General features: G+C 38.8%; 2 protein-coding genes across 3 annotated transcripts; both read right to left on the bottom strand.

The window, feature by feature from the left end:
• Window positions 1-179: 179 nt before the first annotated feature.
• LOC115760025 lies at window positions 180-1565 on the bottom strand. Its single transcript, XM_030701187.1, has 5 exons — window positions 1474-1565; window positions 1104-1409; window positions 888-1039; window positions 550-831; window positions 180-476 (listed from the first exon to the last, which is right to left on the bottom strand). Exons 1-5 carry the CDS (start codon window positions 1526-1528, stop codon window positions 363-365), a joined length of 909 nt encoding a protein of 302 aa, XP_030557047.1. The 5' UTR covers window positions 1529-1565; the 3' UTR covers window positions 180-362.
• Window positions 1566-2220: 655 nt separating this feature from the next.
• On the bottom strand, window positions 2221-26879 carry LOC115760324 (solute carrier organic anion transporter family member 5A1). 2 transcript variants are annotated; one of them, XR_004017595.1, is made up of 9 exons: window positions 26751-26879; window positions 9608-9996; window positions 7432-8483; window positions 5946-6788; window positions 5461-5875; window positions 5253-5404; window positions 4973-5102; window positions 3368-4919; window positions 2221-3299 (listed from the first exon to the last, which is right to left on the bottom strand). XR_004017595.1 is itself a non-coding variant. In XM_030701609.1 (8 exons), the coding sequence occupies exons 2-8, from the start codon at window positions 9895-9897 to the stop codon at window positions 4046-4048; spliced, it is 3756 nt and encodes a 1251-aa protein (XP_030557469.1). In that variant the 5' UTR covers window positions 9898-9996; window positions 26751-26879; the 3' UTR covers window positions 2221-4045. The 2 variants fall into 2 exon arrangements, 1 of the variants encoding a protein (XP_030557469.1); XM_030701609.1 differs by having other exon boundaries at window positions 2221-4919.
• Window positions 26880-27833: the final 954 nt, after the last annotated feature.

A 27833-nucleotide genomic window follows, 5' to 3' on the forward strand; every position in this document is an offset into this window, starting at 1 on the left:
AGAATCTTCTAGACACTAATTACCTGATTAATCCGATCAGTTAATCGGATTATGGCTTGTCACACAAAACATCGAGTCATATTTCAATAAAGCCGAGCTGTGCGAATTAGTTAGATTATTTAGGACTTTAAAAAAGTAAGTTTTCAAAAAATATATATATTTGTTTTTTGAGTATAAGTTAAATTCGTTATAATCAGAAAGATATAGAGTCATATAAATGAAGATATACTGAAAATGTCTAAAAAACAAATAATAATATTTTCCAGACATATCTTTTTTTTAGCATGCAAACTCCAAACTTAACAATGAAATTCTTCATAAATTGAAAAAATAAATTGTATAAATAATCCAAATAATTACTTTCAATCTTCATCTTCCCTCTCTTTCTCCAGCTTGCAGCGTATTGTGCGTTGGCAGCGCGAGCGCAGCAGTTCGCGTCTCAGGTTATTGCTCTCCGCCTCAACATTTTGCATAAGCTGCAATCGAAATCGAAATCGGAATCGATAATGTTATCGTTTGTGCAATCGATTAATATTTGCTTTGACCTACGCTGTGTGTCATCGCAGCGCGTTCCAGCGAATCGGCATCGGCATCGTCGATCTTGAGGCAGCTGGCACAAGTGGACGAGGTCACGTGCTGGCGATGATTGCGTCGCGCCTGTTCGGGAAAAGTGTCGTCAGCTTCGTATTTGGGCGGTGGATCATCGTCATCATCGGTGGGGCAGGCAGCTAATGGCTGCGCTGTCGGCGTCGCTGCCGGCGTCGCCAGTTGCGCCTTCAGCGCGGCCAGCTCTTCGTGCAAACTTCGATTCTGCATCTCGAGCAAGTCAACCTGGCATAATTGTAGAGTTAGGATCTGTATAGTTGGGCACGGCTTGGGCTAGTTACGCTTTCCAGCTCAAAGTCCATTTCATCAATAATGTCATAGGACTCATCCAGCGCCGCTTGCATCTTGGCCAGCTTCGCCTGCAGCTGCTCGACTTCCGCTTCGCTGTTTTTGCTTTGCTGTGACTGGCGCTTCTCCTGCATCAGCTGTTGCTCTGCTCAGAATATATATGTCTTTATAGCTGCTTCCAGCTGCGTGTCTGCATATCGTAGTCTCACCCGTATTCCGTTGGGCAATGGCGGATTTCATAACCAGTCCCGTTAGCGTCTTTTGCCGCTTGAACATCTCCTCCAGCGCCTTGCAACGCTTGACCTTCTCCAGATATGCATCGTGCAGCTTATTGTATTTCTTCTTGTGCATCTGCAGCGTCTCCAGAATGCGATCCCGTTCCTCCTCCAACTGGAAGGCCTTGATCTTCGATTCCACGTTTACCGTGGCACTTGTGTGATGATCTGTTGTTGCCCGGTTCAGTCTATGGCGCAGCAGTACATTCTCTTCCTCCAGGCGCGCATTCTGTGCTTTGACTACGAGCACATTATGGAATATATATATCAAATGTAGCTTCAGCTCGATATTACGTATACGCACCGGCAGCAAGCTCTGCATAAATCATTTGCATTGCGGAAGAGGATGGTCGCTCCATGGTGCAAACAATTTTGTGACTGTTTCCATTACTCAGAAGGGCCTCGGTTATCAATTATCAGATAAGCTATCAATTTATAGCGAGTTGTTGCCATATCGCAAAAAGACAAACTTTTACGCTTTGTGCCAAACTCAAAAATGTCGACAATAATAATCATAATAGTTTGAGCATTACATAGAGTATATTTTAAAGAAATTAGTGGAACCTTATAAGTCGAGAACCTAGCTGTGCAGCCCTGGGCGGCACTTATAACAGTTATACCTTAATTTCTTCATCAACCAACTTGAAAGCTCTCTTAGTAAGAAGCTTATAGTTAGGTTTTGATACTAACTGAATTAGAGTGGACCAAAATACTTATGGCTTTTCGAGTTGTATTCACCCGTTTGCTTGGAAATCCCTCACTTAACTTTATATTGGAAAACCCTTATTCCACGATTATTGATTAACTTAAGACTTGTCTTGGAAACTCAACATGAGCAGAGAAAAATTAATTTTTAAAAATTACGTTTAAAGGTCTTTTGTTTTTAATTATAATTTAGAGTTAAATCGAGCCGGACCAAGAAAACAAATATTTGTTGGTTCCAGTCGGAATATTGATTATTGTAGCTGAAATTAAATATTATATGAAAAATTTATAAAAAACTAACAAATTGCATTTGTCTAGTACATTTATTATTTATATCTGTTGTAGAGTCTCATGTTTTCATTTCATATTGTTTAGTTATACAATATTTTCTCTAAATAAAAATATGCATTTCTTAAAATCCTAGTTATCTTTCATGTTTCATTTAGTCGCACCTAATAGTCACGCAGCTAAACTGTGTATGTGTGTGTGTTTAAAATCCATTTATATTGTACATATAATATCAGTGTATAATTGCATATCTATTGGAGTGGAGCACGTGTTCTTTGCCAGGGAGTGCTCGATTTGTTGTTGTTGTTGTTGTTATTATTGTTGCATGTTAGTATGTGACTTGTTGCTGTAAACTTAAGATATATGCTTAGTTGTTATCTAAATACAAGTTATAGCATGCGCACCGGAACGGTTTTTGTAAATACATCTATTTGAAAATAATTGAATACGGCAAATTGCGCTACATCGAACATTTGAAATCACACGTGGAATAATTGCGTAAGCTAGACAATCCTTCGGTAAACAGATGCAACTGTGTAATACGTATCCAACAGATACTAACTATATTTACTTAATCAACAGACACACTTACTAGGGCTTAAGTAGTTACTTGCTAACTAAAATGCATACGCATTTCCATTTGTGTATATTTAATTGATATATTTAAGGCATTATCGCTTAAAGTACGACACTTTGTATTCAAATGTGGCTTTATTGTTATGCTAAAACAGGAAAGTAAGGAATTCGTTCTTTTTTTTTTTATAAATACTCCTTCTGTGTGAGAGTCGAGCCAACTCTTGCCATTTGGCTCTGATATGAGTTCCTTGTATACTTTTGCACAACATACATAAAATAGAGATTGCAATAGAAATTCATTTAGCTTTGTTATATTCTATTATTGCAATTTGTTCAACATTCGTTTCGTTATTATTTTTTTTGTTTTTGTTTTTGTTTTCTTTGCTCACACATTATTTCACAGCACAATTTCCATTGACAATTGTTAATATATTGATATTGTTAGTTCAGCTGCGTTTTCCTTTTATTTGTTTTTACATCTTTTCTGTTGTTGTTGTTGTTGTTTATACATAATAAATTTTGCATTTCGAAACCGAGATTGCACTAAGTATTGAGTAAAAGCTTTTTGGGATTGAAATTAAAAAAAAAATCATAAATAAATTCAGGAGCTGTTCACGATCGATTCTTACAGGCTGGAATTTAATATGGGTATGTTGTTTGAGGGGCTCATCGGATATCGCGGATATCATCATGAATCTGACTTGAATAATTTGGCAGCTGGCAACATGTGTTCCGATTGATCTGAGCTGAGATGGTTTATACTTAGAAGATAATCATGAAAATCGTGTACACATTTTTGTGATTAGACAGACTGTATCTTCCTTCGGCTCTCGAGGAACACTCAAATAGCACTTATAATGTAAATGGTACGTATACAATATAAAATATGCCTATCACAAGGAGCTAACACTACAATATGTTCCTACAGTATGCTTACACAATAATTAAATTATATATATATATATATATATATATACATATATATATATAAATATTGTTGCAATGCTCCAACTGTGTGAAGTTCGGTGTGAACCAGTTTAAATATTGTATAAAAAAATTATTTTTTGTTTGTTGTTCACTATGAGGAAAGTACAATTGAACACTTGGTTGTAAGTACATGTAAAGCAGCTGGTTACAACTTATAAGGAATTAATATAGTCGGACAAGGGTTTTGTTGCACGCACGCACACGCCTGGAATGTGTTTATATAGGCTTCTGCTGCTGTTACAAACCGAATCAGCTTAAAGCTATGTGAGACATTGGAGAGATTGCTACGCTATGCACAGGAACATGTTCAACTACCGCAACTACAGGCGAATCGAAGCCGACTCCTCGTCATCGTCATTATCTGTAATTAACTCATTGCGATCGTCATCGATTTGAATTTTGTGATGCGACAAATTCCGGGTGTGCTGCTGCTGCTGCTGTTGCTGTAATGCACGGCTCTGGGCAGCACCTGTTGTCGGGGCCTCTATGGTGCTGTTGCTGGTGCCGGAGGCCAGGACGCTGTAGTTAAGATCTTTCGAGCTGGTGCGGCGATGACGCAAAATGCTGAGACCACTGGACGATGGCTCCGCTAAGGCAGCCTGACTGTTCAGATCCTTGGAATTGTTGCGTGAGTGGCAACGCGATCCAGAGCTGGCCTCGGTCTCATTGGAATTCTTCACCTTGCTGGCATCCGAGACCACGTTCTTCAGCACATTGACGTTCTTTTTGGGATTGCTGTGATGCGAATGCGGATGTCGCAGAAAGTCGGCATCAAAGCGTATATTGTTGGGCATATAAATCTGATCGTAGCTGTGATTGCGCGAATGCTTCTTGACGAAGTGGCCACAGCCAGTGGTTAGCTCATCGTCGTCGTCCTCCTCGGCACAGTCCTGCGGACGCAACTGGTTCTGTATGTAGCGTATGGGCAGCGTTGGATCATCGCGCAGCGTCTTGTGCCGCACATCATGCGGATTGAGATCCGTGGAGTGATTGCGGGTGTGTGACTGCAGCTTCTTTAGATTCCTGTACTTATCGCCAGCGGCGTCTGCAGCGCTACTTGCCACATTGTGATCCTTGGCAAAGCTCTTGATCATCTTCACATCGCACGAAGCGCTGCGGAAATGCTTCTTCGACTTCGTCTGCGGCGCAAGACATGCGTTCACTGCCGGCAACACATTGCCGCACTTGTCGTAGCTGCAATGGATTATGGTTAAAAGTTGTTTGGCCATAAATGGAGGCAATCTTACCAGTACTCCAGCTGCAAGGTGCGCGAGTCGTTGCGCGAGTGTCGCAGTATCTCAGTTGGGATAATCAGCTCGCCATTGCCTGCAACAAAGCCAGTGCTCGGATCGCCACCAGTCAGTTTCTCCTCAAACACTGAAAGGGTATATACATAATTTAAAAGAAGGCATATGAAAGGAATTTGTTAGATGCAAACACGAAATGTATTCGTATATTGATTAACATATGTTATATGCAATTAAATACATTTGATGCTTTTATGGGCAATGTGGCATTTGGACTCACGTTTGTCCAGACTGATGATGGATCCGATAATGGGATCGCTAGCATTCAGTGGCTTCATGTTCTCGAGCTGCTTGCGCCTGCGCACAAGCCACCAGTCCACAATGAAGATGACCAGCGCAACCAGCTTAACAGAGGCACACAGACCCACGTATCTAAGTAGCAAGATATTAGTGATGGATTCTAGACTTGATCAATTCTTGTTGCTTACTTGTAGCGGAACTTCTCAATGTCGTAGATGAGACAACGACCGCCTTTCTCGCCGCAGGACGACTTCCAGAGCAGACATGTGGAGTCGATGAGATTGCCAAAGAGTATGGGCGCTGGTATATAGCCAAACAGGCGAAATATGACAAATTGCATGCCCAGGGCGAAGGAGCGCTCCTCCTCGGATACGGAGCGCAGCACGATCATCAGCAATGGCATTTGGGTGGACGCCACAATGAATGTCATGAAGAAGAGCAGTATAAGGAAGGGATAAATGGTGCGGCAGGGCGTGGCGCAGGGTCCAGCGGTAGCCACCGGCACAACAGTTACCTCGGCGAAGTCCTCGCTGGCGCTCAATGCCTGCGCCTGGCTGCCGCCGGCGCCGCGATAAATATTACTCGAGATGTTGGCGTGAACACCTGCAAAATTTGAGAAGAATAAATGAGTTAAGAGCTTGTCTCGGCTGTGTCTGCTGGATGGCATACTCACAGGCACAGTTTGTATAGTTGGAACTGGACGAAAAGGCAGTGCAGCCGGCATGGCAGGGACTAAAGTAGGTCAGACCGTTGTTGCCGCAAACGGGCTCCACCTCGCTGGTTAGGCACTCGCAGCCAAAATTGCACGCCGCCGTCAGATTAACCTGAAAGGGCTGATCCAAGGTCGAGCCGTGCTTGGAGCTAGTGTAGTAGGGTATAGTGGTGCCGGCCATTTTCAGATTGTCGCAGCCCAGAAAGAACAGCATAGCATAGCAGGCCAGGCAGATGACGTTCGTGATCAGCACAAACTGCACGGCGCCCTTGGGCTTCAGTTGAAATCGCTTCAGGACGCAGCCGCCAATGAAGATGCCAATGCAAGCGCCAGGCACGGCGATCGAGCCGGTGAATATGTTAGCTTGACTCTTGCCCAGACTGAACTGGGTCTCTAGATATTTGGGTAGAAAGACCACGAAGCCGGAGACAATCATCAGTTCCATGCAAGCGCCGAGGCAGGTGACAATATAAACGGGATTCTTGACCAGGCGCAACATTGACTGCGGTATGTCCTTGATGTCCTTGCCATAGCCGGTGTCCACCGTGGGCGGCGCATGTGCCTCCTCCTCCTTGCTCGTCACAGCCACAATCTCCTTCTTCACCTTGCCCACCTCGTCTGTGGCGGCAGCGGTCGAGTTGTTGGGCAGTGCCAGCTGCACAACACTGCTTTTCCTTATCTTCTTCTTCTCGCGCGTGAGCACTTTGGGGAAGGAGAAGAACGGCACCGCCACGACGAGCAGTATGACGCCGCAGAGCAGGAAGCCACCCCACCACATGCCCACCCATCGACGATCGCCGGGCGCTGCAATTAAACAAAGGTTAAGGTCATTTCAATGCAGATACCAAGCTAGTGAAAACAAATATAAGACTGAGTATAACGGTATATAAAATGTATTGATCAGTGTTGGAAAAGTTCTTTCGCTATGCTTAACAATACAGAATTTACTTGTTCTATTATTAGCGCAAAATGTTATTTCCTAACGATCAACTGGAAGTTGTGTTGCAGTGTTGGAAACTGGTTTAAGAGACCAAGCAGTATTGAAAGGCAATTGAAAAGCTCTGCCGTTTCTGATTCACAGCACTGGTTCTTGTTGTTAAAAGATTAACCATCGGATGCACAGAAAATAATATGTAATTGCGATATAAACTGCTATTTTAAATTATTAAATTGACCAGTGTTGAACATGAGCTTTGCCTCACAATACAGATTAGTGTTAATTTGACTTTAATTAAACTTTAGATTTTTGACAGTTTTAGAATGTATCCATAACAATTTTTAACAATGAAACATTGTGCAAAAATGTCCGTTACAGTGCTGTAAAATGTAGCTTTATGTAAAAAACTAGTGTTGAACAAGTTCTTAAAAGCTTTATTTACTCAGCTTGACAGCTCTAATTAGTTAGCTGTTAACCGATAATAATTAATAGCTTGAAAAATGTACTCACTTATGGATATGATGGTGGATCCCAGCGAGTCCATGTGAAAGGAAAGCAAATAGGCGCCAAGCAGAAAGCCAACAACTGGTCCAAAGGCCGCCATGCTGTACATGCAACCGATGTACATCGAGGAGCTCTCGGTGCGCACATGATCGTCGACATAGGTGGTGCCCAGCGTGAAGAGCGGACTGCCACCGCAGCCGAGCAGCAGTTGGGCGAGCACAAAGAGCAGCACGGGACCTGTCGTGGAGGCCTTGCCCTCCAGGCAATTGTCCTCGCGCAGCGTGTGCGGCGCCAGCGGCTGATTGGAGAGACCGCTTGAAAGTCGTCCGAGATCCATGTCTTGGTCACGTACCAATGCGCTGCGGCAAATGTTATCGCTGCTCTTGTTCTTGATCGCAATGCCCGGATTGGGCTCGCCCGTAAAATGTGGCACCATAAACACCAGCGAGCCAATGCCCATGATCACCGCTCCGATCCCAATCCAGACGGGTATGTGCCGACGACTGCCCAAATAGCTGACGAAGATGACGGTTATCACGTTACCGATCTCATAGCTGGAGGCGATCAGGCCTGAATAGCTGGAGGGTATCTCGAAGCGTTTCTCAATGGTCGTTATCACCGAGTTAATGTAGCCGGAGCTCAGCGCCTGCTGCATCATCACCAGCAGCGAGAGCAGCAGCACGAATATCTTAATCCTAGCAAATCTTTGTATGCCATACGGCCGGCAATTCAATATGCCGCAGTCTCGCGTACGGAACTCTTCCTCATCCTCGTCATCCTCGCGCTGATGATCGGCACTCGAGCACTTGGTGGCCGCCGTCACAGCAGCAGATGGCTGTCGACTGTGGCACTTGAGGACAACATTATCCATGGCCGTAGTCAATGACGTCGTCGTCGGCGTCGTCATCGTCGTCGTCGTCGTCTTCGTCGTGGTCAGCGTCGTTGGCTTGGACGGCTCGCCGACATGGGAGCCGTCGTGGGTGGCATCTATGCTGCTATCGTCGCCGCTGTTCGTTTCCGAATAGAGGCCTGTCATCTGGTACATTGATTCCTGTCGCCTGCAAGTAGACAAAAACAATCAGCTCCTGTACCACACTATTCTCATGACTTTTCTTCGCCGAAAAGTTATCTAAACTTCAATTTTGAAACAAGCTAAAAACAACAATTTCAATTAATTTTCAAAATTTTGACGTTTTAATGATCAGGCAACTATGAACTAATCATAATATTGGCGGAACTTCAAGAAATATCCGGAGCTACAAATCAAATGATCGGTAACACAATCAATCGATCAATCTTGACATGCTATCAACATGCTCTTCATGAAACTGTACAAAAAGTACTCGACTAGAAGATACCGCTCAAGTAGATTCTGAAGTTCTTAACCGATACAAAAACTTTCATTTATTCATTCCTGAAGATTTCTCAAAGCGCGTGACAATTTTTTTTCTTTTTTCTTTTTAAACTACAAAACAACTTTTGAAAGTCTGTAATGAATTTGGAAAACATCTGAAATTCAAGGGGGAAAACAGCACAATCTGTTAAAGCCCATCAAAAATGATGTCAATTAAAAAAAACATGGAATTGATGGAAGAACTCCACGTACCAATTGCTGGCCTAGAACTTGCCTATGTGAAAATCGAAGGACTGCGGTCGAGGACAACTCACTTGCAATATTGCGATTCAATGCCAGACAAAGGCTTTTCGTTTCATGCCAGGGGCCAATTCTTTTACTTGGCAACTGCAGCTACATAATCAACTAACCAACCAACCAACCAACTAGGCAGAGAACTCGCGGAGTAACTGAATGTGGCCAAAAGGCTCACGTGAACGGCAGCCCGACAGCCCTGACTTGTGCTTTGACGAGGGAGGCCGTGGTATAAAGTCTATCAATATTTCAATATTTGACCGAGTCGTCGTAATCGACTGCCATCGATTGTGTGCTATCCCTAATGAATTATTGAAGCCGCACGAGCTGCAGCCAAACAGAGCTCTGAAGTCTAGCCCCAGGCTAATTACGCCCATATTCAAATATTCAGGCATTCGACTTGTTATTTTGAGTATCGAGTACAATAATGTCGGGCTGTGTTTGCACTGGCAAGGTGTCAATTTATGTAAATGCTCGCGTTTTGGGTCGCAGGAAATGCCTTGACTAATGTCGTGCCATTGCACATTTTCTCACCTGTGACCTTTGCGATGTGTCGTGCCCGTCTCGGCATCGCTTATGCATACACCTGCACCTGCACCTGCACCTGAACCTGAACTTGAGCCTGAGTTCGAACCGGCTGCGGCGCCAATGCCCGTTGCCGGGTCAGTTCCTGTCACCGAGCCTGCGGTGCTTTTGTTTGTTCCACCCGCTGCTGCTGCCGTTGTTGTTGCTGCTCCTGTGGCCGGGTTGAGTTCCTGCTCGAAGGAGGGATTCGTATACTGCTCTGTATGTGTTTGCTGTGGACCGGATCTCGTGGCTGACATAATGTTGCATTTATGTTAAGAAAAAAAATCATCCGTTTTCCACAACCATTCAATCAGTTCTTTTGCGTTTCTCCTGTGCCAAAGCTTTGTGGCATAATTCTGCAAACAACAAAGAACAAGAAAATGATTGATTATATGTTGAATATACGTGAGAAACTCCACTTGATTGATGTCTTAACAATATCTGTTTAAAGTTTCTTTAACCTTTCCTTTAATAAGGGAGAACACATGTCCTTCATTTCCAATATTCTCTCGAAAATCACAAGGACTTGGAGTTATAAAAGAAAGATAACAGGAATTTTAGGAATTATACAAATACGGACTTAGATTTTATATTTGGATATAACTAACTATCGAGGAAAATGTGACCATATAATAATACAAATAGGATAATAAAAGAACATACGTCAATGAAATAATATTTGAATTTGAATAATTATATTTATATATATAGATTTATTTATATTTATGCAGAATTTATGTGAAGACAGAGCTAATGATTTAATATCAATTTAATGCCATAAAAGTCAAAGAGCTATTAAGAACTAGCAGGTATTACCCGGCTTTGCTCGGGCAAAGTTTCATAACACCCTTTTTTACACATTTTCCGATCTGGGGCTGGATTTTTAAGGCTTATAAGAAAAAATGTGCTTATAACTAAGAAACGTGCTCTTGACAATCTAATTTGAGCTCAGACGGGAATAAAGTCTTATATGCCTTGGTGGAAATGAGCTTAGTTTGAATCGAACCCACAGTTCTGCAACCTCCACACAATCCATGAGCTGACTACAGTCAAAGAAATGTGCGTTGATTGCCAGTGTCAGTAAGTCAGGCCAGGCCAGGTTGAGGACTATGCATTTCTGTAGAAGTCATGTCATGTGAGAGAGTCGTGGTACGCTTCAACTTCCGGGTGTCCTGAAGTGTTGGATTCTATTGCACGACTAATTGTGCCTTAAATCTCTTTGTGCCAGCAAACGACAAGTGGCCATGAGCTGCTGCACATGCGGAATAATTACAGCAGGCGCCATTCAGTCAGCACTTTAGCGATGCCACGCCCCGTTCCCCCAGTGAACTGCCACACATGAGAAACAGCTCGTTTGGAGGCTGAAGAGGCAGACATTGGGGCACGGGCATTAGCTGCAGGATGAGGCTGGTGCCGTTTCAGATTAAAAATACACACATTACACGACCATGTGGCTGTGGACTCGTTGCTCGAAAAGGGCTGAGGACGAGGACGCACAGCTTGGCGCTGGGCAACAACAACGACGAATGGATGGCCAACAAAAGACGCAGTGGCAAGTCTCGGCGCGACGCGACGCGACAGACGTCAGCTGCTGATTTCCCTTTCATTAATATGCGGCTCCGCAAAGAGCAGCAACAGCAACAACTAAAGCAGGGCCCATCACTTCAACACGCCCACATTCACCCACATTTATAAATAACTATATATATATGCATATATATATACAACTATATATGTATGCAAATGTGCCAGTCTTTGGTCATTGCAGAGAGTTATCGATTGGCAAAGCCGCCGAAGCAAATATGTGACCGACTGCGAAATAATCTTTTTTTTTTTAATTTTTTATAAATATTGTATTAAATCAAAAAGAGCATACAAGAAATACTCAAGATATCTAAATGGATATGGGTTTTTAAGTCTGCTTTACTTTACCTCCAAAACTCTAGAAACTGCACTCAAACAATTGCGAGCTTTCTGTGTTGTTTAGAGGATATCATCAGGAGATCTATCTGTCAAATGTCTCGAGCTTTAAGGATATAAGAAATATATATTCCAAAGATTCACAGCAAGTCAAACGTTCTCTAAAACCAATATACTCATCTATAGACCAAAAACTGCTTTAGAAATTTAGTAAAAGATAACATATCTAAATAAATATGTATATATACATATATATAGATCTTCAAAGAAGTCATGGGTATTACCTGCAAAACTCTGGAAACTGCACTCAAACAATTGCGAGCTTTCTGTGTTGCTTAGAGGATATCATCAGGAGATCTATCTGCCAATTGTGTTGAGTCTAGCTTTAAAGATATGAGAACTATATATTCCAAAGATTCACAGCAAGTCAAAAGTTCTCTAAAACCAATATACTCGCTTTCGCTTTCGTACTCGCGCGTATAATCAGCAAATGGCCAAATGGTTTCACCTGCTGTGCTGTTGGCATATTCAACCCCTGCTCGACTCCTCATGTAAATTGCATGAGCGGCGGCTAATTGAAGATTTGCCGTGCTCCAAGTTCTGGTTCTACTCTGTTTAAACGTAATTTACGGCTTCCAATCTGACCCATTTGCTGGGGCAAATGCCCGGCTAATGTTGAGCCCGGACTGCACTGAGCCAGTTAACCAATTATGTGCCGCTCTTAATGCTCATATAGTATATATACCCTGGCAAGTAGTTGCCCCCGCCTCCATAGCTAGCCCCAAAAAGGGGGGCCTATCGTATATTCTATTCGGCTCTTCGTGCTGACCCACAAATGGCTCAGCTTATTGCTTTCATGTTTTCCATTTTTGGTGTCACAGCAAAAGTTGCCGCTTATGTCGCATCTGTGCATCCAAAATGACAAAATTTTATAAATTCCTGCACTTGTGCCTGTTCTACTGCCTCGTTTTTTTGTTTTTGGCCAGCAGCCAATGCAATTTTTTATCCGGCCCAGTACATGTCCCAAATGGAGGAGTCACAAAATGAATTAAATTCATCAATATTGATGGATTATAATTTAAATTTCTTTCTTTTTTCGTTCCACAGAAAAGGTTTTCAGAGCAAACAGAAAAACAGTTTTATTACGGATTGGATTCAAAATAAAAAAAGAAAAACAGTTACAATGCAGGACATGGCTTTTATTGTGTAATCCCATTGAAGGACCATGAAGTACTTGTTATGGCGCTAGCTTTCAGTGTAGCCGTATTTTTTCGTGACTGCACTTTAGTGTTACCATATTTGCAGTGTGATTGTGTTTCAGTGTAAACGAATTTTCGGTGTGACCACGCTCTCAATATAACAACCATACGGTAGTTCGTGTGATCTCGTAAGTTAGTGAGAGTTTTTTAACAGTATAACAGTTTTACAGTGTTATTTCCGAGCAACCGTTATCTCCGTATCTGTACTTTAGTGTTACCATATTTTCAGTGTGGCTGCATATTAAAAGGAATGCATTTTAAGTGTGATCTACGCTTGTTATATCCAAAATAAATACTTTTATTATGCAAGGCTAAGAACTCCATGTAGGTTCATGTTAATTATTCAGAGGGCAATTGTCTGATATGATAATCATAGTCTTAATAGGGATCTGTGCTTATTTAAAGAGAATTGACATTCTTGACATTGTGCGTGGTGAAAGCACAAAGGTGACCACAATATGAAATCAACTTTAAAACCTACTTGAATTTTCGGTAATTAAAGATAATGTATAGCATTAAGTTTGTCCCAGCAGCAATGAGTTGGGACCCGAGACAGTGGACCAACTGCTGATCACCGGATGGGTTTTTGTCGTGACGTTGATTTTAAAACCCAAATGATGGTAGTTATTATATAACTAGTGTATGCAAGGTTTTTTTTGCTTATAAATTCAAAAGGAAAGGTAATGTAAGGGGTAAGACGTTTTCACAATATGCAATTTTTTACAGACGAAAGCGTTTTCAGTTGTTCGTGATTAAAGTAACAAGCTACTTTACCATGATGTTAAATTTGAATTCGTATTTTAGCATTCTCTCTCTCACTCTTTCTTTCTCTATATTAATGTCCCTCTCCCTCTCTCTTTCTCTCTTTATCAGAGGTGCTGCCTGTTTATGGACGTGGCGTTGCCAGTAGTTTTAAAATTTTTAACATTTATTTGACATGCAAATGTGCAAGCTGCAATTCTGTTTCTCAAGTCATATGCAAACTTTAAAAGAAAATTTAACTAGAAATGTGTTTTTATATATATAAGTTAACTAAATGAGCTTGTGGCAACAACTAACAAACATATGTTAGTCGAATGTGAATGGAGAATTATAATACACTTCTGCCACAGTAGATTACATTGTTTTGAAAGTGTTTCAACATTCGTCAACATATTCAAATTGCAATAGGTCAGCTGTTAATTAAGAGCACGTCATTCTGGCGACTTCAACTAAGTATTATTGCATTTGGCCATTTGCAATTTTCAATGTATTTCAATGTGTATTGTCATTTAGTTTTGCATAACTCTTTAAACGACATACATAATCCAGTTAGGCATGACGCACTGTCAACCAAAGTGGAACCGCATGGCCTTCAAAGCTGGCCAAAGCATGAACCATTACCAATGGCCACGAATACAGATACAGATACACTCTATACCTACAGATACAGATACACTTATACCTACAGATACAGATACACTTATACCTACAGATACAGATACACTTATACCTACAGATACATTTACACGAACAATTAGAAATACCGGTTGCCGAAACACACCCACTTGTCCGACGGACGGATCTAATTCATTAGACGGAATTGCCATTTGGGTATATCTTATTGTCGATATATGCAAAATATGTTGGATCGTCGTCTGAGGCACGTGATTAACGGTGCTCCGACTAACTAACTATACCGTTGCTAATAATCGAGGCCAATGCTTGGGAATGCACAAGCAGAAGAACAAACGACAAACAAGATCAAAACTGTGGCCAAGCAGAAGCCGCAAAGCCGCAAGTTGCCGTCCATTCAACTCGAGGCGAGTGACTCAGGTGGCAACTTTGCGTGCCGCCCAGATGATTCGAGAGGCAGACCCAGACAGACGCAGATGGGCACAGATCTTGAGCAACAAAGGCCGAGCCAACGAACGCGAGCAGCTCGCTGTGTGTGGCACATTGAAAGTGACATGTGACTTTTTGCACAATTAACAATAATAATAATTTATACAATTGCATTGTGTACGCTGCGTACAGCGTATTGCATTGTGTGTGGAGTGAGCTGCACAAAAATGTTGCCAACTGGTTAAGAGGATTAGTTGCTCCCCCTGCTCCCTCTGCTCGAAACGAGCCGAAACACTGACTCAACCGACCTGTAATCCGATACAGTCCATCTAACACTCACAACAGCCCGTTGGCGTTGTGCTCGGCGAGTCATTTTGGTGGGTGGGGGGGGGAAGCCCCTCGCATTCAGACAGGTACTTTTTCATTTTTTCAAAAAAATAAAAAAAGCATTCCCTTACGTATGTCTCAATTGCAGCAAATGTTCGCACTGAGGGGCGCTTTTGGGCATTAGGAAATTCGAGTTTGCAATTTGTCTTAAAAAAACGAAAAGTTACTTTAAAGTTGGGCAAAATTTAATTCCTGTCCGGCAAGAAATTTGACATTGTATAATTTTCTTGGGAAAAACAAAATTATGATATTGTTTTGTGGCCGAATTTCTCAAATATTTGCACGGGTTTTACCATTGGCCTAAATTTTAATACTTTTATAGAGAAAAATATTTTATGTATGGAAACAATTTAAAAAATATTTATGAACCAGTTCACAACTGAGCTTGAACGAGTTCAATTTCAATTAAATAGCGAACCAGTTCAGCTTCTAAATAATTACGATTTCTTTAGGGAATCATTTAACATATATATATATATATATATATATAGTCCACATTTGCATCACGCATTTAGCATTCCATTATTAATCGTAACAAAATTCCCGCAATGTATTTATTATTTGATGTCCGAAATATGGGTCACAAAGTCAAGCAACTTTATAATCTAACAAAACTTCTTATCGCTCAAATATGCTCAAATATGTCCGAGCGTTTATGTTATATTGAGAATTCCTTATCTCTATGCAATATGCATTAATACGTACTATGTGCTAAATATGTTTTTTTTTAAATAACAAAAAAAATAATATAATTTAAAGAATAGGGACAAACTGTAAAAAAAACACATGAATAATTGTAAGTGAGATGTTCTGAATTGAAATTTATTAAATATTTTCGTAAAAATATTTTGCAAATAATACAAATTTTGTTGTTTTTATTTATAAACGTTCGTTGTCAGTATTAAAACATAATTTCACAGCTGAGATAGAGAGACTTGATTATTGAATCTATCTATATTTTCTGAATCTATCTATCTTTTCATGTATCTATCTATCTATCTCTCCGTACTTTCAGTATTGCAAAAGCCATGTCACTTAACAAAATCAGTGTACCTGCCGTTAGGGTATAAGATCATGCCACTTTGTGTATGTTTGCACATAAACTCGGGCAGTAAATTACAAATTGCCCAACATAATTGTGTACAAAGTTTGCGCTTTTTACGTAGAGCTTGAACATGAAGTTTACGCGCACAATAGACTTTCCGGTCTCGGCGACGATTGAGGTTTTACTTAAAGCTTAGCCAGGGATAAAATTAAAACGAAATAATGAAAAAAAGAAGGAAAACGTGCGCAGAGAGATTATCAAATCATCAATGTCAAATAAAAACGGTCGAGGCCATGCAGCATTACATGCGGAAAGTAGAGAACGTAGTCGGATATGTCTCTCCGTTGGGACTAGGTACTTGATAATGTGTGTGTGTGTGTGTGTGTGTGTGTGTAAGTGTATCTGCGTTGCCATAATTCTAATTGTTTAGTTTTCAAAAATGTCCGCAGTCTTATCAGCTTGTTTATACAATATATTTTCGTAATTGCTTCCACGGCTGCTTCTATGGGCAACAGTTTTTCTATTTGCGCAAATGTGCCTCTAAAACAAAATATATACTATAACAATGGCAGTGGAAAATGAAGAAGACTTTGGCCAGACAACAACTAAGAAACAATATTCAAAGACTTGAAAACAGCTGCTGTCTCCAATGTGCATAATTATCAGCACAGTTCCGCAGCTCTTATCAATTGGCAAATGGAATATTCGAGTGCCGGCAATTATCATTTATCATTTGCAACCATTTTTATCAGCTGAGATGTATCCCATAAATGAACAAATTGTATCTCAAAGTGCGCACTCATCCAATCTATGAGTACCGAGAAAAGATCATTTGATCATATTTGATCATTTGTTTAGGCTTCAAATGATCTGTTCTACTTTGAAACACATTTTATTCGTGTATACATACGTTAGTTAGAGGCTACAGCAAGGCAGAACTTTTGCTAGTTCCGTGTTTAGAACTATTTAATAAAATATAGTTAGGTTCATTGAACCGAAAGCTGATTCCAAACTTATTTGACATTCGATTTGGTTCCAAGAAACGAACTAGTGACTCAAAAGCTTGGTTCAATTATCTTATTGATACCTTTGTGCTAGGCTAGTACTTGTTTATTGTATTTAAATTTTATTTAATGGTGAAATTTTTATTTTCAAAAGCTGAATATGTCTGTGAATTATTCGGCTTATGGTTCTGCGCCTTGAACCAGTGACTCGTGAACTTATTTGATTGTCAGTCTAGACGTTATTATTTTATAGCTCTTTTATGACATCAACTTGTAAGTCTGTAACATAAGCAGGACAGCAGTTGGTTTATTGCCTCGAAGGTATGACTCAAATGTTATAATGTACATATAGGGTATATATACTATGTGTAAATGTAGACAAATTTATTAGATGCGTCACATGAGTGCAACTAAGCTAAATGCATTGATTCATTTGTTCGCATCAAGAATACAAGAAAATGCAGTTAATTGCTTTTAAGGAATACACATTGAGTCAGACTACATAAGATGAATTTCCAGCTCTAAACAGCAACTAATTGAAACTTAATCTAGTTCGAAGTGAAGCATCGCCTGTCAAAACCTTATACACACCTGTCATATTAAAGATACAGATAAGTTGTAATATGACAGCGGAGAAGCGCGAACTTAAGGCTTTGTGAAAGCTTGTAGCTCTGAATGCTTTACTACTAGCCCAGAAACCAAAACAAGCCAACGAGTCAACGGCGGAAAAAACAAGTTTTGCATATTCACTTCCTGTTTGAACAAACTTATATGTATATTGTATATATAGAACTGCGAGCTTGATGCAGGCCCGTTTAGAGTTATGTGCAAGGAACAATGAATGCATTTTGAATCAACATACGTTTTGTCAATGCAATTATTGTATTCACTTTTCGTACACACAGTCGATGAACACTTTTGATGATTGCCTCAAAATATCCATTAGGATTCTAAATATGTCAGCACACTAAATGAATGAAGCGGACGGGCAATTAAACAGTACACAGAATAAAAACTGAATTACAGAATGAAATAAAAATACGAAAAAAATGTTAAACAATTTACTTTGATGCGGCGAATATTGAATACACTTGTAGACAATATGAGTTACAGCTTTCAGATATTTCAAGAGAATTGCGAAGTTGTTCATAAATCGATTCTTTTAAAAGATATATATGTATATTATATATGAAATCCGATATTGATAAGATAAGATATCTTGAAATACAAACAAATAAAGATCGAATCTTTGGCATCTATAGGATATACAGATGCAATACGACATATCTTTTAGACAGATAGACAGACTTGTCTTGGCAAAGTTTTATTGCGATAGCTTTTAAGACGAACATGCCTATCTCGATCTGGCTGATCAAGAAACTATATGCCTTATGGCATCGGATAAGTCTCCCTTAACATATTTACATATTTCATCACAATATTTCCATACCCTTTGTAAGGGTATACGAAAGTCACTTCAAAGCATGACACATGCCCCATTGAAAGCGCCAACCTGCTGGACAATTTACGAGTCTGTTGCTCAAACAAGTTTCTTTATTTGGCGCTCTGAGAAGTGGCTTTGAAAACTTTTTGCGCATTAATGACCTTTACCATTTTGGCCAAAAGTCAGCACACACACACACACACACATGGCCAGAGACAAACACACAAAACAATCTCAGAGTCAATGTTGACAGCAAAAATAAAAAAAAGAAGTTGAAAAAACATACGGAACTAACTGTGTGCACTTAGAAATTCTTATATTTGTACAGTCTCCGATTATCACATTTTGTGTTTAATTACATCAGCCTCATCAGCCGCATCAGACTTCAGTTCAGTTGGGGTTCAGGTTCAATGTACGCCCGCCGAGACAAAGACCAAAGAACCAGACAGAAAACTGGGATCTGAGTGCGTGATCCGCATCAGCAGAGCGCTGATAGTCAAACACTCAGACTATGGAATAACCCACAAAGGACGTGACATATGAACAGATATATATGTAAGCGATCTGTCTGGTAGATATAAGATATATAAATAGATGTACATAGCATGAATGTTAAAACTAAAAAATTGCGGCGTATTTTGCATGGCAAATAGTTGTGCTTGGGTCTGGTTTCTGCAGGTCCAAAACAAGAAGAAGAAAAACAAGAATTGATGTTCATTTCGATTAATTTCAATTCACAAAGAACCCTAAGTTTTATCCATGTAAACTAAATATTCTAGATTCTATTTTGTTAACTTTGTAATGTTAGGCAACTTTTAACAGAATTTTAGCAGAATAGATCTCATTTCTAGAACAAAACTAAGATCTAACAAATTGAAAAGCTTACAAAAAAAGTCTTGTAAATTGTCTACACATCACAATAAGCGAATTGAGTAAATGTTATAAAATATGTTAAGCTCAGCTGTCAGCATTTTTACTCATTATTTCACTTCAAGGTTAAAAAACAACAACAGCAAGTAGCGTACATTTCCCTCTGTTATTCACATTTACATTATGTTATGTGTGCTTTGAGCTGAAATGGGCAAACGAGTGCATTTTACAACAACAGCATGTAGCGTGCATTTCCCTCTGTTATTAACATTTACATTTACATTATGTTATGTGTGCTGTGAGGTGAAATGGGCAAACAACAACAGTAAGTAGCGTGCATTTCCCTCTGTTATTAACATTTACATTTACATTATGTTATGTGCGCTGTGAGGTGAAATGGGCAAACGAGTGCATTTTATTAGAAGATGCAGCCGCATTTAATAACATGTTTAACATGTTTGTCATTGCATACTTTCGGGATACTTGTTTTAGAGGTTAACATAAGCAGCACCTACGCAAATAACTTGATTGACTTATGTGATTGATTCTCAGACAGGTAAGCGACGCTCATAAATTGTGACGTCAAACTGCAAATAAGTCGGCGAAGTCATAAGCCGATTGCGCACATTCCCCATCCCTCAACCCGAGGCCCAACCGCAACACAAACAGACAAAATCGTAACATGTCTATTGATATCAAGGTCCGCGACTATTTGCGCCACACATGCACTCTGACGTCACAAATGAGTTTTTCTTTGTGGCGACAAAAAAAAGAAAAAAACCCCCCAAGTTGTGAATTCGTATATGCATTGCTTGCGGCACTTTAAGTTTGTTTTAATCTAAAACTTGGCAAATTCAGTTTTACAATCGGCAGCTGGGCAAACAACAGCAAAATGTGCGTCAATTATTTTGATATGTGTAAACAAACGTGATTATTTTCCCATTGTCTTCATTGTTTATAAAATATGCAATATACACATAATTGGATTAGCACAAAATATGAAACGAGTAGAAAGAACAGCAGAAACAACGGCAACGCGTTGACACAAATCTGTGTGTGTGTTTTAGGGCACGTGTTGTGTGTGTGTGTGTGTATGCGTGTGTGTGGCTGTAGCCAGCGGGACATCAATACAAAAATAACTTTTAGCTTAAACACACACACACACACACACACACACATTAGCACACGGTCTGGCAAATAGCTGTAGTGAGAACGTGGCAAAGCAACAGACGAAAAATCTCGTAGGAGGCTGACAACACGACGACGCGGACCGCATTGAGATTATAAATAAATTTACCATTAAGCGGCAAGAAGAAGAGAATCAGCTAAAACAACAGCAACAACTCAACTTGCTGTTAACTAGAGTATGGGCGACTGTGAATGCCCTGAACTGTTTTATTAATTAATAATTTGAAACATGAGACCATGTGAGACCATGTGGAAGGTCTCACATATGTTTCTCAAGCTCTTGTTAAAGTTAACAATAATTTTAACATGCGGTTAAATCATCTTTAGAACTTCAACAAATTCGTATGTGTTTTGTATTAAAGCGCTTGTCAAAGCTGCAGTCAAATGAATTTGACATTAGAAAGGAAAAGTTTTAGTAACTAGGCAGAGTCTTCAAAAAAGTCTTCACTTTTAGTTAATGTAACTTTGGCCTAACTACACAAAAGTTAAATATTTCCAGCTAACATAAAGTCTGGAAGAAAAGTAACATAATTTAAATGTAGAATACTCTTAGATTCAATTGCCATCACATAGTTTGTAAGACTTTCATTCCCGGAATAAAGTTTGAACAGAAACGTCTGTTAGTCAGGCATGTTGCTTAAACTTTCTATTTACAGGGTATTCGCATGGCAGCTGCTGTGCGCTACTGCCGTTGATCTTATTGCCTGACGAGTGCTCATCATTATGTGAATTGTATTTACTAAAGAAAACAAACAGATTGCGAGCTGATTATAAAGATAGACCCGGCATTATCTAGGCATCAGGCGCAGCCACAAAAAGCTCTCTGTGGCCAAGTGCTTGTTTGTTCAACTCGGGCTATTTACGAGCTGTTTGTGTTTGGACTGAAATACTCGCGCTTCATTGGATTAGCTAGAACAACATCTAAGAAGATACAAATGCATCCGCACCGCCTGCAGTCAATGATCCGAACAGAACAACAAAGCACAAAAATAACTTGAAAGTGTTCACGCCTCGGAGAATTTACATAGCATTTGAAAAGAAAGGAATATGCAAATGCTCTATATTATTTATTTAAATAAATGTTAATTGTATTTATGACAAATTTGAGATTTTCTGAATGATAAATTAATCATTTTTGTAGACTATTTACTGAACTTTAGGCCATATCATGAATCCATGAATCTATGGTGGAAATGAGGATCAAAGAGGGATCATTTCCAAGCATCTTAATAGAAAATCATTTGGGACATGTTTCACATTTTTCACAGAATCCTTAATGCGATTTAAAGATTTGTTGGCCCAAGTCTTAAGTAAATTTTACACAAAATTGACAACGCAAGAATTAAATTAGTAAGTTCAATTGAAATTTCTAATGCGTTTGAACCAGCGACTTCTCGTACTATTTTTGAATAACTAATAACCATATCTTTGGTGCTCATTTTTCTAGTTGAACGTTGATTTCCACGATACATTTTGTATGTAGGTACATAAGTAAAGCTGCTGGTTCGAACCCACTGGAAATTTCAATACATGTATTGAAGGAAAACCAATAAATATATATATATATATCTATAGTGCTATAAGGAATACTTGCTTAAAAGGAATTTGAATAAATTTATTCTAAAAGGAAACTCTTCTGTTTATAGGAGAAATCGCTGGTTCAAGCCCAATTCAAAATTTTAATTTTGAATATATAAGGAATACCTCTGAGTTTGGGAATATCTGTTTACAACAAACTAAGCCATTTGAATAAATTTGTTTTTCCAAATTAAGAGCTATCTGGCAGTTATCTGCCCGCTTCCGGTTTGCGGAAAGTGGGAAAAACACATGAAAAGCACACAGCGCTAAGGTAAAAAAAAATGCATTTTAATTGCGCGACCCATGCAAAAATCGTTTGTATCTTTTCCCAAATCAATTCTAGATAAACACAACACAACACGAATTGCATTTGCAACAATAACAACAACAAAAATAATACACATAAAAATGACCTAAAAAGAAATTTGTAAAATTCAAACATGCGACAATGTAAAAGCAAACACACACATGAGTTACCCATGTGTATACACCGTGTTGTGCCATAACAAAAAATTAAATAAATAGATGAATAGGTGCGCCCTAAATCTGTTTCAATCTGTCAGTTGACACACACAGAGACAGTCACAGATACAGATATAGATACAGTCACAGTTACAGATACAGATACAGATAAAGAGATACACAAACTGAGATACGCACAGAAGTTAAATTGTTGTTGTTGTTTCCGTGAACTTAGACAAACATTACTATTATTATTATTTTCGTTGTGTCGAATGAGGTGTATAATTATACCCTGTAGTCAACAATTTAGCAGGGCGTATACGTTCATCAGGGCTTTTATTTTCACAAGATACACGGAGAACATACAGATATTAAAGCGCATGCAATAAGTATTTATAAGTATACCATATATTACACAGGGTATTATGCAGGGTATTTGAAAGTCAAGCTTAACTTTCTACTACTCTCTTTAAAACAAATGCATGTTTATGCAATTCCCTATATCGTTAGAGCTCATGCAGGGTATTTCACAGTTCCTTATAACATCATATCGGGTATTCTGCACGGTATTTCACAGTCAAGCTTAACTTTCTACTACTCTCTTTGAAACAAATGCATGTTTATGCAATTCCCCATATTATTAGAGCGCATGCAGGGTATTTCACAGTCCAGCACTAGGGTCTTTGTGTTTGTTGCCATAAAATCTCGCATTGTTTTTTCTTGCTTAGGCAACGTCACCTGCTTTCTCCCAGCGTTGAGAATGAAAAGCGAAAACAAGAAAACTTTTGTTTTTTTTTTTTTCAAAAACCCATTTTTTCATAGCCCAAGCAATTAAAATTGTATTCAAATTGTGTACTTCAGGTATTTTGATTATACGTTTTAGAAATGTTAAGTGCTGGCCATTTATTTAGTCGGTTGTTTTCATTCCACATTAAAGCTGTATAAAATGTAAGCAGTTTGTTAACTGAAAATTTAAGTGCTCGCCTAGTTATTTTTATGCGCTTTTAATGGCCAGTGAAACGGAAAATTTCGACAGGAGCCCCAGTTCCAGAACATATCGAATGGGCGAAGCCAATGCATGGCCAACTTTAAGTGCTTGTGTTAAAAAAAGTTTGTTGTTTTTGTTTTTAATGCTTTGCGCCTACTTCCTATGAAGTTGCACACTTTTGTTTATGCTCGGCGCGTCAATATTGTTTTAGCTTTTTCTGATTAAGCAGAGCGTTAAATTAAATAATGGTATGAAAAAAAGTTTGGCTTGGCCAAGTTTTTTGTTATGCTAGGTGTCTAGGAGAGCATATGCTGCGATAATTGGTAATTGCGCGGCTTTGTTCGGCTTTGGATAATAGCTGAGCTATATTTCTTCATTTTCACCCATATTCAGGTGATATAGGCGGAAAAATGCATGATCATTTGTTTTCTTACAATTATTTTCACCCTTTTTTTAACACATGATAGTGGTAATATATCACTTTTGTTAATAAAATGCTGCGATAATTATTGCGCGGCTTTGTTCGGGTTTCAATGGTTTTTGAGAATTTAGTGTTATAATTGCTCAGGTTTTCGCCCATTTTCCGCTAATTTAGGTGAATTTTGCGTTGGAAAAGGTTCTTCATTCTTTTCTAACAATTATTTTCACCCTTTTTCCACACATGATAGTGGTAATATATAACTTTTTTTAATAATTGAATTGAACAATTTTTGAGATATTTTATTACTTTGTCCTGCTTTTCACCCATTTTCAGCTAACTTAGGTGGAATTTGCGGTGGAAAAGGTTCTTGTTACTTTTCTCACAATTATTTTCACACCTTTCCCACACATGAGAGTGGAATTGAATAATATTTAAAATATTTTTTATTATTGCCCAGCTTTTCGCCCATTTTCCGCTTATTTAGGTGGATTTTGCGATGGCATATATTCTTGTTTCTTTTCTCACAATCATTTTCACCCTTTTTCCACCCTCGCTGGTGGCAATATATCACACTTACGTTAATAAAATAGGGTAATATGCAAAAAATTGCTTCATATACGTTTAATTTACGTAATTATAGATTAGATTATGCATTACCTTAATTTAATATGTATGTTTCGTATTGTATGTTAATTAATTTGTGTGTGCAATTTTCCCAATTATTCAAACGAAATCAGAGCTTTTAGCTTTTACATGCAGTGTGTTACATAAACTGAAACTGTTTTTATAATTGAGAGTTATAAAAACCGTTTTCTATCAGATTATAAATACATTTCCTACTGGGCATGTTTCACAATTTACAAATATTTATTGTGCGCTTTTACTGGTAATTAGACAACAGCAAAAAAACTCATTCGATGATTACAACAATATTTTACACATACATTTTATATAACCACATTGTAATGGAGGGTCGAGGCTGAGGCTGGGCCTGAGGTAATAGGCCCTAATGAAAGGCAAAGGTGCGTCTTGTGCAGAAAGCAAAGCACACAAAACCCAACGATAACTGGGCATAATTTTGAGAATTGCTCTAAATAGGTGTATTACGAACGAAAACAATTGGTGAAACGTGTAAACAGAAAATATCAAAAAAGAAGGTGCGAGTGGCATGTGGATTGAAGGTTTCTGAAGGCGGAAATTCTGTCGGCTTTTTTTTCTCGGTAGCTTCCAAGTTTTTCCATTACGTTCTTTTAATCGATTTTCCACACATTTTCCATGCCTTGATTGTTGGCAGCAGCAGCAACAAAATTCCGTCAAAAATTTAGCTAGTTTGTAAAGTTATTCGTGAGTGTGAGTGTGTGAGTGTTGTGTGAGTGTTTCGTGCTCAGTCGAATGATTTGCTGTGTGCTGTGCCTACATTTTGGCTTTCAACAATAGTTGCTCTTGTCGCTTTGAATTTGATTGATATTCGGTGTCACACATTTTTCAAGTCAAGTCAACGACAACAAAATATCACGTAATATCCAAAATGTAATCAAACTATTCAAATGCTAATGACACACATTTTCCCAAATGGCTCGTCTTGAAAGTTTGTTTACGCAGCTTGCGAAATTTGTTGTTCGACTCAAAACTGTGACAGCAATGCCATAGAAAAAACTAACTCAAGTACTCAATTTTTGTAAATAAACAAAGTTTAAACAATAACTGTTGCTATAAAAGTCACCCGAATGCAGTTCTATGACTGCTGTCAAGTAACAAATTTAGCCAAGTTCAATAAATTGACGATTGCTTAAAAATCAGTTCCAATTCCAATTTATAAGTTATGCATATTTATGAATTGAGTGGCACACTTTTACCAACAGCTGTATCATCTAAAACACATATTAAACAAAATCGTATCGTTAAATAGAATAATGAATGATTCGACACTCGCAACTGCATATATATATATATATAAGTATATACATTAGCCTAAAAGATCTAGAGAACATTTGGGTAGGTTCTGGTATAGTTTATATGTATAAAGAATATGTAGAAACTTGTTTAAGTTCTGCTTTGGTACATTCACACGATATCGAAGAGGGTATCGAAAAATCGGACACTCTCAACTACTTGCTTTAGTATACATACATACATACAACATATAGATGGGATAGCTAGAACAAATGTTGACGACACTTGATTTTCTTTAGTTCTGGTCCCCCGGTTACTTCGCTTTTGTTCGGGTCCGAGGATCGCTCATTTGCTCAGAGAAGAAGAGAGTAAGAGAGCATTTGGGTAGGTTTTGTGATTTGATTTGTGGCTTGAGTACATGTCTTTACACTCAAAAAGCTTATCGTTTATCGAATACCCAATTGCATATTTACATTTTTCATTATTTAACAAATGATCAACCAATTTATAGGAACTTATTTCGAAAATTAGATATGTACTTCGCTTTATTATCACTACGTTAATATTAAAGAACAACATAATTAAGTAACTGAGTCTGCTTAACAAATATCCCACTATAAATATAATAATAAAGGCTAACATAATCAAGTAACTGCGTCTGCTTCACAAAAAATACCACTATAAATATCCCAACAATGTCCCAACAATATCCCAACAACATCCCACTTAACCCAGTCAAATTACTCTTGATAAACTTACACACATGCATATCTATAAGTATAAGTATTAAAACTAGGAAGCTTAATTGTGTTTATTTTGTCACTCACCGTTTATGCCATATTATTTAATGTGTGTATTTATGCTATAAATAGTCGAATATCCTTGGACAGCTGCACAAGATTTCACTTAATTTTTCAGATGCTTTGCGGTTGTTGTTTCTTCCTCTTTCTTTTGTTGCAATTTTCAGCGCATTTTTATGTTTTTTGCTCTATCTAACGTAAATATTTTGCTATTTGGCAATCATTGAAATAAAACTTTTTGTTATTTTTTATTTGCTGAAAAGATGTGTAAATTTGAATTTATTGCATTTCTTTAAAATATATTAAGGCGTAGATATATCAAAGAATTGTTTAGATCATGCCAATATGAACCGCATACACACACACACAGAAACACGCACACGCTGCGAGTGAGAGAGACCCGCTTCGATGAGCAACTCGAGCGAACGAAGGAGCGAGAGAGCAAACGAACCGATCAACGAAACGGAACCGGTTTTGAGTTTTGTGAATGGTACCAATGAGATACACAAACACCGTTAGATCTGCGACTCGTGTGTTGATTATGTTGATTTTGCATTTCGGCATACGTGCAAAGTTTTTTCTCTCTCTCTTTATTTTATGTTGTTTTTGGCAAGCGCGCCCAACAGGTCCGCCGCCGCGACGGCTAATTGCGAGCTGAGCCAAACACGTGGAGAACTGGAACACCAAGAGGTAAGCAGCAAGAGAGCGAGAGCAGCCCAAGTGGGCGGCCGTGTGTTGGGGAGGAAGAGAGCGCCATCTTGAGGCAGCCAACCGCAAGAAATGGGAACAGCTGCACGAATATTGGGCCACAATTCAATGTAAGCACACATACATACATGCACACATGCACACCTATAGCTATGCAAGAGTTAACAGATGTATGAAATCATAATGTTAATTGGAACTATGCACATGCATATGTAAATAGACTTATGAATCTGAAGGCATTTCGCAAACTAACTATAAAAATCCAAACATACTTTGTATGTTTTTATTGCTCTTGAAATCATTCGCTATGATGAATTTTATAGCAAATCATAAAAGAATTGATCATAATAGACCTATTTATTAATAGATCTGTAGCGTTATATATTTATACTCTCAAACGAC

The sequence above is a fragment of the Drosophila novamexicana genome, unplaced genomic scaffold (assembly GCF_003285875.2).
Source record: "Drosophila novamexicana strain 15010-1031.04,08,12 unplaced genomic scaffold, DnovRS2.1 tig00000387-arrow-pilon, whole genome shotgun sequence".
NCBI lineage: Eukaryota > Metazoa > Arthropoda > Insecta > Diptera > Drosophilidae > Drosophila > Drosophila novamexicana.

Coding starts and splice junctions, on each gene's coding strand:
- LOC115760025 (XM_030701187.1), bottom strand. CDS start 1,528: ATGGAGCGACCATCCTCTTCCGCAATGCAAATGATTTATGCAGAGCTT. Junction 1,410..1,473: donor TTATGCAGAGCTTGCTGCCG/GTGCGTATACGT, acceptor ATGTGCTCGTAG/TCAAAGCACAGAATGCGCGC. Junction 832..887: donor TGGACTTTGAGCTGGAAAGC/GTAACTAGCCCA, acceptor CAATTATGCCAG/GTTGACTTGCTCGAGATGCA.
- LOC115760324 (XM_030701609.1), bottom strand. CDS start 9,897: ATGTCAGCCACGAGATCCGGTCCACAGCAAACACATACAGAGCAGTAT. Junction 8,484..9,607: donor ACACATCGCAAAGGTCACAG/GTGAGAAAATGT, acceptor GTCTACTTGCAG/GCGACAGGAATCAATGTACC. Junction 5,876..5,945: donor CAACTATACAAACTGTGCCT/GTGAGTATGCCA, acceptor CAAATTTTGCAG/GTGTTCACGCCAACATCTCG.